A 15062-nucleotide genomic window follows, 5' to 3' on the forward strand; every position below is an offset into this window, starting at 1 on the left:
CACCGCCCCCATCCCAACCAGATTCCTTGACTTAGGGCAAATCTTTCCCCACCCCCATCTTTATCTACAGACTTGAGAATCTTCTTCCTGGCCAGCTGCATTTTGTAGATCAGCTCATCTAGGATCTATCAGAGATAATATTCAGGTGGGGTTTCCCCCCCCCTCCACACTGGGATTATAAACTCTCAACATGGGGCTGCCTTTGAAAAGTGTTCGGAAACTTCAGATCGTGCAGAATGCAGCTGCGAGAGCTATCATGGGCTTCCCCAAGTATGCCCATGTTACACCAACACTCCGCAGTCTGCATTGGTTGCCGATCAATTTCCGGTCACAATTCAAAGTGTTGGTTATGACCTATAAAGCCCTTCATGGCATCGGACCAGAATATCTCCAGGAATGCCTTTTGCCGCATGAATTCCAGCGACCTTAGGTCCCACAGAGTGGGCCTTCTCCGGGTCCCGTCGACTAAGCAATGTCGTTTGGCGGGACCCAAGAGAAGAGCCTTCTCTGTGGCGGCCCTGACCCTCTGGAACCAGCTCCCCCCAGATATCAGAGTTGCCCCCACCAATGTTCCCTCTAATATTTTTTTGGGGGGGGGCGGAAAAGTATAGTGTCTGAGCGGCAGTCCCTTCGGGACTGGGCGGCACAGGAATAATAAACAAACAAACAAACAAACAAATAAAAAACCCACCCTGTTTTGCCTCAGAAAATTTCAAAATAAAATACTGTGCTGTGTGTCTATAACAGTGAGCTCATAATAGGGCAACGCTATCAATATCAAAATGCTACTTAAATAGTTGAGCTAGTTTCAAACTAGATTTTGATTTTCTTTCTCTCTTCCTTACTCCCATTCTTTTTCTTTCTCTTTTCCTTCCTCTCTTTTTTCTATCTGTTTCTCTCTCTTCCTCTCTCTCTCCTTCCCTCTCACTCTTTCCCTCTCGGCTTCTGGGCAGGTTTGGAAAACTCTGAGTTGATGATGATTTTTAAGTGAGCGATTGCTCACTGCTCAGCTTAGAGGGAACTATGGCCCCCACCCTCCTTGCCTTTCGTAAGCTCCTTAAAACCCACCTCTGTCGTTAGGCATGGAGGAATTGAAATTTCCCTTCCCCCTAGGCTTATAGAATTTATACATGGTATGTTTGTATGTATGAGTGGTTCTTTAAATTGGGTTTTTTTAGATTGTTTTTAATATTAGATTTGTTTACATTGTCTTTTTATATTGTTGTTAGCCGCCCCGAGTCTTCGGAGAGGGGCGGCATACAAATCTAATAAATACAAATACAAATACAAAATAAGGTGTTCTCTGCAAACCTACCTATTGTGGCTTATAAACCAAGGGTAATAGCCTAGGTTGTGCAAAGGAAGCTACTATGGCTTGTTCAATAAGCATGGTTAATGGGTTAATAACAGATGGCCCAGAACTTTTTTTTTCTTCAAAGTCTAAAAAAAAATAATGATTACACTATCAAATAGCTGGAGCAAATTACGGTACTGAGTAATATCCTGTTTCCACTACCACCACCAAAATAAGACATCCCCTTATAATAAGCCCAATCCGGCTTTTGAGTGTGTGTGTGTGTGTGTGTGTGTGTGTGTGTGTGTGTGTGTGTGTAAGACAGGGTCTTATTTTCTGGAAAACACAGGTAGTTTTTTTTTTTTTAAATGAAATGGGTATGCTATTTCCTTGATCCCACCAACAGAAGTAAAATATCTTAGGATTTCCCTTTCCAATTATAGTTACGTTATAACCCTGTATGTATGTATGTATTTATTTATTTATTAGATTTGTATGCTGCCCCTCTCCATAGACTCGGGGTGGCTCACAACACAATAAAACAGTTCATAACAAATCTAATAATTTACAATTTAAAATATTTTTTAAAAACCCATTATTAAGCAGACATACATACAAACATACCATACATAAATTGTATAGCCCCGGGGGAGATATTTCAATTCCCTCATGCCTGACGACAAAGGTGGGTTTTGAGGAGTTTACGAAAGGCAAGGAGGGTAGGGGCAGTTCTAATCTCCGGGGGGAGCTGGTTCCAGAGAGTCGGGGCCACCACAGAGAAGGCTCTTCCCCTGGGGCCTGCCAACCGACATTGCTTAGTTGACGGGACCCGGAGAAGGCCCACTCTGTGGGACCTAATGGGTCGCTGGGATTCGTGTAGCAGAAGGCGGTCTCGGAGATATTCTGGTCCGATGCCATGAAGGACTTTATAGGTCATAACCAACACTTTGAATTGTGACCGGAAATTGATCGGCAACCAATGCAGACGGCGGAGTGTTGGTGTAACATGGGCATACCTTGGGAAGCCCATGACTGCTCTCGCAGCTGCATTCTGCACGATATGTATGTATGTACTGATTTGATTTGTGTCCGGAAACCAATCGGCAGCCAGAGCAGTCCGCGGAGTGTTGGAGAAAGATGGGTGTATCTAGGGGTCTGCATTCCGTTCAATCTGAAGTTTCCGAACCCTCTTCAAAGGTAGCCCCATGTAGAGAGCATTGCAGTAGTCAAACCTCAAAGTGATAAGAGCATGAGTGACTGTTAGCAAGGACTCCCTATCCAGATAGGGCTGCAGCTGGTGCACCAAGCGAACCTGGGCAAACGCCCCCTTCGCCACAGCTGAAAGGTGATGGTCTAGAGTCAGCTGTGGATCGAGGAGGATGCCCAAGTTGCAGACCCTCTCTGAGGGGGGTCAGTGATTTCCCCCCCCCCTCCAGGGTGATGGACAGACAGATGGAGTTGTCCTTGGGAGGCAGAACACACAGCCACTCCATCTTGTCAGGGTTGAGCTTGAGCCTGTTGGCACCCATCCAGACCTTAACAGCCTCCAGGCACCGGCACATCACTTCCACTACTTCCCCGAGTATTACTAAAATGATCATGTGTCATCAAGGCAATGTCAACTCTTAGAACATAAGGCTTTTCTATATAGCAAATTTTGCAGAATGAGGCCTATGGCAGCAACAGAAAGAACCTTCATGGCATTGGACCAGAATACCTCCGGAACCGCCTTCTACCGCACGAATCCCAGCGGCCAATAACGTCCCACAGAGTTGGTCTTCTCCGGGTCCCGTCGACCAAACAATGTCGTTTGGTGGGCCCCCAGGGAAGAGCCTTCTCTGTGGCGGCCCTGGCCCTCTGGAATCAACTCCCCCTGGAGATTAGAACGACCCCCACCCTCCTCGTCTTTCGCAAGTTACTCAAGACCCACCTATATCGCCAGGCATGGGGGAATTAAGACATCTCCTCCAGGCTTTCTTATATTTTATGTTTGGTATGTATGTGTTGTATGGTTTTTAAATTGTTGTGGGGTTTTTAATGTAATTTTATTATTAGATTTGTTCCATTGTTGTACTGTTTTTATTGTTGTTGTGAGCCGCCCCGAGTCTTCGGAGAGGGGCGGCATACAAATCTAATAAATTGAATTGAAAATTGAATTGAATCTGAATGCAGCCCAAGGGAAACTCTCTCTGAAAGGCCATATTTTGCAATGGACCATTATAGTCCTTTCTAACAGAAAGTGAGGAAGACACTCAGTTCCAACAGCTGCTCATCCCAATGAGGTTCTCCCTCCTTCCGCTGCCTTCTCTGCTCTGTCTTGACCCAATTCTCTCGAGTCCCATCGGGTTCAAAGGCAAACAAGTTTAAGGAGCCCTATCACTTTACATGTTCTTGAACACTAATCAGAATAATAACAGGTTTCTGTAATTGGAATACACATGTAGGCTCTACTCACGACAACAACTAAGCACTGGTGATGAAACAAGGGAGACCCAATGAAACCCCAGGTTTGCTTTAGGCACACCTACAATGGTGTACTACAACAAGGTGTTTTTCAACTCCCATTATCCCCTGGCAAGCAAAGTCTTCGGGCTCTACTGTCTAGCAATTTTGGGATCTAGCACAGCTGCAAGACATCAGGCTAGAGAATATTCTTGGATTCCCTTCACTAATGGCATTCAACTAGGAGCCAATTTTCCCTCTGACTATCTAGGTATTTCTATTTCTATTTAACTAGAAAAAAATCTGAACTATACTTAGCATTAACATTTAAATTTCAATTTTCCAGACCTTAAAATAAAGAGCCCCTGACACTCACCCACCCCCCTCTCCAATTTCTGCAATCCCTCTGTCTCACATGCCCAAGGGCCCCCCATATTCCAATTAGTGCTGGAGCCAGCTGCAAGCCATTGCTGGCATTTATATATTTTCAAAGGCAAGAGGGACCATTATATCTTCCAGCATGCCTTGCTGCAACCAGAGACCTTTTTAAGATTAGGCCCAAACCTGATTTAATTAAGTCTGCAAAATGCTTCCTGTATCCCTTATCCCAAAGACTGTAACAAGCTGCAGACAAGGATTCCTTCCACTGGCCCTGCCATCTCCAATCTTCTCCTTCCCTTAACATGAAGCCCGAAAATGGCTCATTAATTTTGGTCATGAAAACTTGCTCATTATTTCTGCAATCTTTCAAAGGAAACATTCTCTAACTTGCTGCTCTCCAAACATCTTAGATTACCACCTGGCAGTATGGTCCTTAATGTTTTTTTTAAGTCTTATTTATTGTTTGAATCAAAATGCCGACTTTCCAAATACAGTGATACCTTGTCTTACAAACTTCATTGGTTCCGGGACGAAGTTCTTAAGGTGAAAGTTTGTAAGATGAAACAATGTTTCCCATAGGAATCAATGGAAAAGCGATTAATGCGTGCAAGCCCAAAATTCACCCCTTTTGCCAGCTGAAGCACCCGTTTTTGCGCTGCTGGGATTCCCCTGGGGCTACCCTCCATGGGAAACCCCACCTCCGGACTTCTGTGTTTTTGCGATGCTGCAGGGGAATCCCAGCATCGCAAAAATGAGCACTTTGCTGGCAACGGAAGTCCGGAGGTGGGGTTTCCCAGCGAAGGGAGCATCAGTGAAATCGCAGCATCGCAAAAACACTGAAGTTCTCGAAACCCCACCTCCAGACCTCTGTGTTTTTGTGATGCTGCGATTTCACTGAGTCTCCCCTCACTGAGAAACCCCCCTCTGGACTTCCGTTGCCAGCGAAGCGCCCGTTTTTGCGCTACTGGGATTCCCCTGCTGGGATTCCCCTGCCTACAGCATAACAAAAACATGGAAGTCCGGAGGTGGGGTTTCCCATGGAGGGGAGCCTCATGGGAATCCCAGCAGTGCAAAAATGGGCGCTTCACTGGCAACGGAAGTCTGGAGGTGGGGCATCCCAGTGGCGGCGGTGGGTTTGTAAGATGAAAATAGTTTGTAAGAAGAGGCAAAAAAATCTTAAACCCCGGGTTTGTATCTCGAAAAGTTTGTATGATGAGGCGTTTGTAAGATGAGGTATCACTGTACTTTCACAATATGTTCATTCCTTGTCCCTTCCCCAAAGTTCTCTCCAAATGCACCATTTAGTAGTTATATGAAGGATGCAGTGTGAAGCACCTTATGAAACTATGCAGATTTTGTATTTTTGTATATCTAGTGTTTTCAAGAACTTAATGCTTCCTAGTTTTGAAAACTGCTATTGAGAAGAAACAGAGCCTATTATGGGACTAGCTGCTTTGCAATCTATAAAAATCTATAAAATTTAAATCTGTAAAAATGTAGAATGAGGGAATACTGTATCTTAGCTGTTTGCACCAACAGAACCTCACAGGGAGTGCACTTTCTCTCTGTTCACTAATTTGAGGAGCTCTTTGAATTCTTCATTTCTTCAATTTATTTAACCAGGTTCAAAACAATAAATTAGTAATTAGATGGTAAAGTGAAGCTGCATTGTTTCCATTTCAGAAAAACAGCAGAATTGACAGACAAAATTTGTTTCATGGTGAAAATCCGAATCTTGCTTTGAAATTTAAGTGGCACCTAATTGACTGGGACACCAGAATAAATTACAGAATGTAATTACAGAATTTACACTGAGTGCAAGTCTTTAGTTATACAACTATTTATGTAAGGATTGTTTTAAATTAGTGGCCCAGACATTCTTCCTGCCAACAGCACAAATCCCAGGATCTGTGTGGTAACGATTCTCTACATTTCTGAGTAGTTTGTTTCTAAACATCAGATAATTCCTCACCAGATGAGTATGATCATTAATGTAGTCTCTCTGTATTGATAAAGACAAAGACCACTGTCTGTACATATCCAAGAGAGGGGCCATTCAGACAACATGCTAAACTAGGCCATTTAAATCAGGTTTGCTTTATGCACCTAGACCAATGGTTCTCAACCTTCCTAATGCCGCAACCCTTTAGTACAGTTCTTCGTGTTGCGGTGACACCCCCCCCCCCCCAACCATAAAATAATAAAATTATTAGGAAACTCAGGGGTGGGTTCTAACTTACCTCGCTGCCAGTTCTTCCTCCTGCACAGTGTCATTTTTTAAAAATGGAAAAAAAATTCCCAAAACAAGATGGCAACACATGTGCAGTGCCGGAAATTTGGTTCTTGCCCATGGTAGGGATTATTATTTTTTGCAGTAGTCTATTTGCATGTGGGTGGACCCACTTGGAAACGGATAGAAGAGCAGTGTCTCAGTTCCTAAGACCATCGGAAATATGTTTTTCCCCATGGTCTTAGGTGACTCCTGTGAAAGAGTCGTTCGACTCCCAAAGGGGTCATGACTCATGACTCACAGGTTGAGAACTGCTGACCTAGAATCCTGGGAGAAAATGCAAGTAAGCTGAAGTGCAAAACATCTTTCAGCTGTGGCGAGGGGGGCATTTGCCCAGGTTCGCCTTGTGCATCAGTTGCGACCCTACTTGGACCGGGAGTCACTGCTCACAGTCACTCATGCCCTCATCACCTCGAAACTCGACTACTGTAACGCTCTCTACATGGGGCTACCTTTGAAAAATGTTCGGAAACTTCAGATCGTGCAGAATGCAGCTGCGAGAGCAATCACGGGCTTTCCCAAATATGCCCATGTTACACCAACACTCCGCAGTCTGCATTGGTTGCCGATCAGTTTCCGATCACAATTCAAAGTGTTGGTTATGACCTATAAAGCCCTTCATGGCACCGGACCAGATTATCTCAAGGACTGACTTCTGCTGCACAAATCCCAGCGACCAGTTAGGTCCCATAGAGTGGATCTTCTCCGGGTCCCGTCAACTAAAGAATGTCACTTGGCGGGACCCAGGGGAAGAGCCTTCTCTGTGGCGGCCCCGGCCCTCTGGAACCAACTCCCCCCAGAGATTAGAATTGCCCCCACCCTCCTTGCCTTTCGTAAGCTGCTTAACACCCACCTCTGCCATCAGGCATGGGGGAATTGAGACCCTCTTCCCCCTAGGCCTTTACAATTCTATGCATGGTATGTATGTATGTATGTTTGGTTTTTTATATTAATGGGCTTTTAATTATTTCTAACATCAGACTACTATTGTACACTGCTTTATTGTTGCTGTTAGCCGCCCCGAGTCTCCGGAGAGGGGCGGCATACAAATCCAATAAATAAATAAATAAAACTGGGCTTGTTCTAGTCATAGTATCTAAATTTTGGTTTCCCCCCTGCTCACTGATTATACCCACCACCTTGTAGGTCTAAGAAAAGGGGGAAATGGGGACAAAAGGAACACTAAGCCAGGAGTCCCCAACCTGTGGGCCATGTGGGGTTTGCAACTGAGACATGGAAACAGCCGGTGAGCACTTGTGTATGCCGCCCGTGCAAATGGAGCTGTGCACACTTGCAAACCATTTCCCTTTACCTGGTACCCCATGTCGGGGAACTCTGCACTAAGCCTTTCCCATTGTACCCAAAGCAATTCTGATTGTAACTGAGCCACAGGCACAAAAGAGAGAAAGAAATAAAAGTACAAAATCCCTCCCCATTACATATATGTTAAAAATACTGCCCAAAAGGGCTGCTCCAGGAATAACTGGGCCACATCTTGGCTTTCTCAAAAGTCTGATGCTGGCTTACTCGTCAGAGTTACTCATCATGGTTCAGAGGAGATTGGGTCAACCGATGTATCAAGCACACATTTATTCATCTATCCATCTGTGGTCAATTTGCTGTTCTTTTAATCCGCATTTTAACTAACAGCATCTTCCATAGGATCAAGAAGACCTCTTATATCTGATCTTTGAAACCTGGGAATCTGGGATTCTACGTGCAAAGCTACTTTCCTTCCTCAATTCTGGAAGAATCATCCAGTTATGGACTGGTGGGAATCTGTCCCTCTCCCTTTCTCTTGGCCTCTGTATCATGCGCCATAGTTAGGAAGCTCACCTCGTTTCTGCATAAAACTGAAGAGGTCATCAAGGAATTCCTTCCTTTTCGGATCTCCATCCAGTTCATATAACTGCAGAGAGAGAAAGAGAGAAATCAAGGGAAAAAAATCAGGAGATAAAAAAAAAATTGCTTCAGACACTTTTCTCCAACTTCCCCAATATTTCTTATATAATGTAGACAACTAGTCCACTGAAGCTAGCACATAAACAGGGCACCTAGGGGTAAATCTGCTGTAAACTAATCACAGCTCTGATTCTTCTTAAAATTATTATTTAGGAATAATAACCTTATTAAGTTTCTAGGTTTTTATTTATTTATTATTTATTTATGCGATTTGTAGGCCGCCCAACTTATGCACATTTCCTCTAAACTCATGTCCTGGACAGATTTCTTAAATTGTATGCTTGCATGCATGTACAAAGGGAGATAAGGGTTGTTGTTTTTTTTGTTTAATAAAGCCTGAACTCCCTGGCTTGGTTCAGAGGTTGCAGCAATTTCGCTAAGCCTCAACTCCTACTAAACTCCTTTTTCTAATGAGACATTCTGCAGCTATTACAAACTGCAAGACCAGCAATTTGCAATGGCATGAGCAATGGAGTCACCAGGATAACAGCAGACAAACACGCAGGAGGCACCCAGTTAATTTTCTAACCTGCCTCTCATCTGCTTTCTAGGACCTCCTCCTCCTCCTCCTCCTCTCTCCCACTAACTGACAAAGAGAAATCTGCTTTGTTTTAAGGGACAGGCAAGTAAGTGGCAGAATAAACTATTGCTATATTGGAATACATACCAACTTTTAAACAAGTTTTCATTTGTATGCAGATTTATGCACATTTCCTCTGTACTGGACAGATTTCTTAAAGTCCCAGCAAAAATTCACCAAGGTAAATTGCAAGGGAATGTAGGTATGTTAAGATCTGAATGACCTCAATCAGATCACCTTTATCCTCTGTCTCTTAATCCCATCACTAGGTCCTAAAAATTGCAAACCAAAAGGAATCCAAACCGAAATTATTGCCTCTCCACTTTGGATGAGGGCTGGGAGCCATAAAAGGGAAGCTGGTGGGTCTGGAGACCTTCCACTCCCCACTTTTTGCATTCCTGGTCTATATTTTCCAAAGATCTCATTTATAATCCTGTATTCTCATTCATTCATTCATTCATTCATTCATTTATTAGATTTGTATGCCGCTCCTCTCCGTAGACTCGGGGCGGCTAACAACAATAAGAAGAAAATATAAACGAATCTAATATTTAAGTTTAAGTTAAATTAAGAAACCCTAATTTGAGAAACCAATCATACATACAGACATACCAAGCATAAATTTTATAAGCCTAGGGGGAAGGGAATATCTCAATTCCCCCATGCCTGACGGCAGAGGTGGGTTTTAAGGAGCTTACGAAAGGCAAGGAGGGTGGGGGCAACACTGATCTCTGGAGGGAGTTGGTTCCAAAGGGTCGGGACCGCCACAGAGAAGACTCTTCCCCTGGGTCCCGCCAGACGGCATTGTTTAGTCGACGGGACCCGGAGAAGGCCAACTCTGTGGGACCTAACTGGTCGCTGGGATTCGTGTGGCAGAAGGAATTACCTAAAATGCTAAATATTACATCACTGGGCAAGATGCGGAAGTCGGATTTAAAGTTTTAAACATATTCTTCCCAATTCAAAATTTTCTGGAAAACTCACATTACAACATAAGGAAGGACAAATAAAAATAAGGCATGTCTAGTTTGCTTCCGGCGAGCAATGAAAAATCTGAATTTTAAGCTGAGCTGGAGGATCTGTGTCTTGGAATATATGGGAGGCAATGTCATATAGCTAAAGAAATAAACACAATCTGTTTTTCTACCCCACGGATTAATTCCATCTGCGATATTAAGAGTGTTGGAATTTTGCATCACTGCAGGAACGGAGCACAAACAAAACAAAAAGTTCCCTTGCATCTCTCTCTTTAATAGTTTTCAAACAGAATGTGAAATTGAGAAAGAAAAAAAAGGAGGAAAAAAAGTACCACCTGCTAGCCAGAAAAAAACATGTGTTCCATTATCCACCAACTAAATCAGAGTACACTCTTCCTTTGCATAAGCTGAGTGAGCAACTGCTTTGTCATCGGTATATCATATAGATCCTTTGGTGCGACAATTCCCTTTGCATGCAGGAACGCTCTGCCCCTGATGTGTAGAACATGTGTGCCCCACTGTTCTCAATTCCCAACTATTAATAGCCTTCAATCAGCAAGAATGTTCCTTGCTGGACCAGCTGCTGAGCTTGGATGGCCTCCGCTTGTCCTCATCACATCACCCCACATAAATTTTGACACAGCACATGGCACATGGTTACAGCCTTCCATAGACCCAATATGTAGGACCCACCTCATCTGAAAAATTTAACTAGCTAATTTTACCAGAATCTGTCAATGGAAAGCTTCTGGGAGATATGGAGAAAGATTATTGATTCGTTCATTCATTTGTTCATTCATTTGTTCATTCATTCATTCATTCATTCATTCATTCATTCATTCATTCTTATTGATTTATTTTATTTTATTTTATTTATTTTATTTTATTATTTTATTGCCTTTCGTAAACTCCTTAAAACCCACCTCTGTCGTCAGGTGTGGAGGAACTGAAACATCTCCCCCTGCCTATGTAGTTTTTTATGTATGATATGACTGTATGTATGTTTTTTATATATTGGGGTTTCTTGCTTTTTAGCTTTTTTAAATGTATTATTGTTATTTTAGACTCTAACTATTAGATTTGTTATTATATATTGTTTTTATCATTGCTGTAAGCCGTCCCGAGTCTACGGAGGGGGGCGGCATACAAATCTAATTAATAATAATAATAATAATAATAATAATAATAATAATAATAATAATAATATAAAATAATAAGAAAGTATGGATCATCGACATCGCAATCCCAGGAGACAGCAGAATTGAGGAGAAGCAGCTAGAGAAATTAGTGAAATACGAAGATCTAAAAATCGAGCTGCAACGACTCTGGCATAAGCCAGTGAAAGTGGTCCCAGTGGTACTTGGCATGCTGGGCGCAGTGCCAAAGGATCTCAGCGGACATTTGAAAACCATCGGAATTGACAAAATTTCCATCTGTCAATTGCAAAAGGCCACTTTACTGGGATCGGCAAACATAATTCGCCATTACATCACGCAGTCCTAGATGCTTGGGAAGCGCCTGACTGGTGATGAAATACGAAATCCAGCATAGTGATCTCGTTTGCTGTGTTGTACTGACATAATAATAATAATAATAATAATAATAATAATAATAATAATAATAATGATAATAATGATGATGATGATAATAATGATAATAATAATAATAATAATAATAATAATAATAATATTTTATTTTATTTTATTTTATTTTAATGCCACCTTTCTCCTGAGATTCAGAGTGGCTTACAGCATTTGAGTATAGTTATAATTTAAGGTATCGAATTAATTTGAACCAGTTCCAAAACTGAATAAGTTTCCAAATAATAACAGCACTGATAAAAACAGACTGATTAAGCAAATAAACCATCAGGTAGCAGAAAAATCACGTACCAAGCAAAATGGGCCCTTTCCACCATTGGTAAGCACATATCAACAGCAGCAGAGTACTAACACACACTATATTATAGCAGTGAGATTTCTACAACTGGAATGCAAACATTTAGAGCATTTAAAATGGAAATATCTCTCTTCCCTATCAATCCAGCTTTTCTGGACGGGACAAATGGGAAGCCTCTACACTTTCCTGAGACAAACCAGGGCGTACACTTGGCAGGCTCTTGACACTGTCCATTTAGGGCTTAAAGGAATAAACCATTAACTATCAGAATTGTGCTTAGCAGCCCAGCAGATACTCTAAAGCAGTGCAGATACTCTAAACCAGTGTTTCTCAACCTGAAGATGTGCGGACTTCAACTCCCAGAATTCCCCAGCCAGCAATGCTGGCTGGGGAACTCTGGGAGTTGAAGTCCGCACATCTTCAAACGGCCAAGGTTGAGAAACACTGCTCTAAACGATAAATCCCATCAAACTAAGTAAACTGGGATTTTCACACTTGAAATCTTTATTGAGATTTCCTGTAAAATACAGTATAGGTGCTCACACATTCCCAAGGCATCCTATTTCCAGAATCGGTTTATCTGAGATCATGTTGGAATTATTTCTCCAGGGGATTTCTCTGGCTATGTGAGCCTGAGATTTGGGAGCTGGCATTCCCAAGTCCAGGAATTCTCAACCTTTGGCAACCTCCAGGCCTACCTCTTCTGAGTCTAATTTACCTCAGCGATTCCCCTCATAAATTTCTGTAAGCTAGAAAAAAAAGTTTCTTTACCATTTGCACTATTATTACAGGTAGTCCTTCAAACAAGACAGACAAGACAAGACGGAGTGGCTGTGGGTTTTGCCTCCCAAGGACAATTCTATCTGTCCGTCCATTACCCTGGGGGGGAATTATTGACCCCCTCAGAGAGGGTCCGCAACTTGGGCATCCTCCTCGATCCACAGCTCACATTAGAAAAACACCTTTCAGCTGTGGCGAGGGGGGCGTTTGCCCAGGTTCGCCTGGTGCACCAGTTGCGGCCCTATTTGGACCGGGAGTCATTGCTCACAGTCACTCATGCCCTCATCACCTCGAGGCTCGACTACTGTAACGCTCTCTACATGGGGCTACCTTTGAAAAGTGTTCGGAAACTTCAGATCGTGCAGAATGCGGCCGCGAGAGCTATTGTGGGGCTTCCTAGATTCGCCCACGTTTCTACAACACTCCGCAGTCTGCATTGGCTGCCGATCAGTTTCCGGTCACAATTCAAAGTGTTGGTTATGACCTATAAAACCCTTCATGGCACCGGACCAGAATATCTTCGGGACCGCCTCCTGCCGCACGAATCCCAGCAACCGGTTAGGTCCCACAGAGTTGGCCTTCTCCGGGTCCCGTCGACTAAACAATGTCATCTGGCGGGACCCAGGGGAAGAGCCTTCTCTGTGGGGGCCCCGACCCTCTGGAACCAGCTCCCCCCTGAGATTAGGATTGCCCCCACCCTCCCTGCCTTTCGTAAACTCCTTAAGACCCACCTTTGCCGTCAGGCGTGGGGGAACTAAAACACCTCCCCCTTGCCCATGTTGTTTTGTTGATTGATTGACTGTGTGCCTGTTTTTTATATATACTGTTTTTATGAGATTATTAATTTAAATTGTAACTAGATGGGTGGGCATTGGATTTGGTATTATGTACTGTACTGTTTTTTATTATTGTTGTGAGCCGCCCCGAGTTTGCGGAGAGGGGCGGCATATAAATCCAATAAACCTAAACCTAAACCTAACCTAAATTACCTTAACAGTGACATACCATATTTTTCAGACTATAAGGCGCACCTAAATTTTAAAGAGGAAAACAACAACAACAAAAGATTTTGGCCTCCGGCGTGCACCCCATTTTTCAAGCCTTTTCCAGCCATTTTTTCTGCCCGTTTTTGAGGGGTGTTCCGTTTTCTAAGCCTTTTTCTGCCCGTTTTGGGGCCTTTTTTCAGCCCGCTGTTTTAGCTTTTTCCAGCCCCTTTTTGAGCCCTTATCGGGCCCATTTTTTAGAAATGTTTGGCTCTTTTTGGGGGAAGAAATGGGTTGGAAAAAAAGCCTTAAAAATGCCCCCCGCAAATCCTCAAAAATGGGCCAAAAAAGCTTAGAAAATGTCCCCCCCAAAAGCTGAAAAAACTGCCAGAAAAAAGCCAAAAAAATAGGTTGAAAAAAGCCCCCCAAATGGACTGGAAAAGGCCGAAACAGGGCATGTAGAGCCCAAAAAACTTCCAGCTTCAGCAATATTCGGTCTGTAAGGCACACAGACATTTTCACCCCTTTTGGGGAGACACAAAATGTGTCTTATTGTTCGAAAAATACACTAAATTCTTTTCTAACTTTGATCAGTCTGGAGAAGACAACAAGAAAAGAGACGGGCCATTTATACCCCTTCCATCTGTTTTTAAAAAAACAACAACCCTCCATTGATTCCTCCTCTTCCTGAATTGATTTCATTCCCACTGGTCATTTATAAGAACCGTTTCTAGTTGTGTTTGCCTGCTCGCTCCCTTCCCACTTTTTTGAGCCTTTGCTTTTCATGAACAACTGGGCTCCTGAAACAAAAGGGAATTTGTCTGATAGATCAATATCTGCTTTAAAAAACAACAACCCACAAACACGTGAAGAACCTATGGCTGATCATCAGGAGAAAAGCACACAAATGCCGGGGCTCGAGTGCCTGGCAAGCTGACCTCGGAAAGGAGGAAGGCAACTGGAGAGGGAAGAAGTGGCATTAAAGGCAACCCGGAAAGTCCTCCGTATAAAGGAAATGTGCATATTTACAGGTGGAATGTGTACATTTTTCGGCTGTGGCGAGGGAGGCGTTTGCCCAGGTTAGCCTGGTGCATCAGTGGCGGCCCTATTTGGACAGGGAGTCATTGCTCACAGTCGCTCATGCCCTCATCACCTCGAGGGTCAATTACTGCAACGCTCTCTACATGGGGCTATCTTTGAAAAGTGTTCGGAAACTTCAGATCGTGCAGAATGCGGCCGCGAGAGCTATTGTGGGGCTTCCTAGATTCGCCCACGTTTCTACAACACTCCGTGGCCTGCACTGGCTGCTGATCGGTTTCCGGTCACAATTCAAAGTGTTGGTAATGACCTTTAAAGCCTTTCATGGCATTGGACCAGAATACCTCCAGAACTGCCTTCTATCGCACGAATCCCAGCGGCCGATAAGGTCCCACAGAGTTGGCCTTCTCCAGGCCCCGTCGACCAAACAATGTCG

General features: G+C 43.4%; 1 protein-coding gene across 2 annotated transcripts in view; it reads right to left on the minus strand.

Moving 5' to 3' along the window:
- The window catches only part of ARID3A (AT-rich interaction domain 3A), a 118516-nt gene that overhangs the window by 29961 nt on the left and 73493 nt on the right, over nucleotides 1–15062 (minus strand). For both annotated transcript variants that reach the window (XM_070732688.1, XM_070732680.1), the window contains exon 4: nucleotides 8244–8316. In XM_070732688.1, coding sequence (XP_070588789.1) covers nucleotides 8244–8316 — 73 coding nt within the window. The remainder of the gene's footprint in view (nucleotides 1–8243; nucleotides 8317–15062) is intronic.

This window comes from Erythrolamprus reginae, chromosome 1, assembly GCF_031021105.1.
Source record: "Erythrolamprus reginae isolate rEryReg1 chromosome 1, rEryReg1.hap1, whole genome shotgun sequence".
NCBI classification, from domain to species: domain Eukaryota; kingdom Metazoa; phylum Chordata; class Lepidosauria; order Squamata; family Dipsadidae; genus Erythrolamprus; species Erythrolamprus reginae.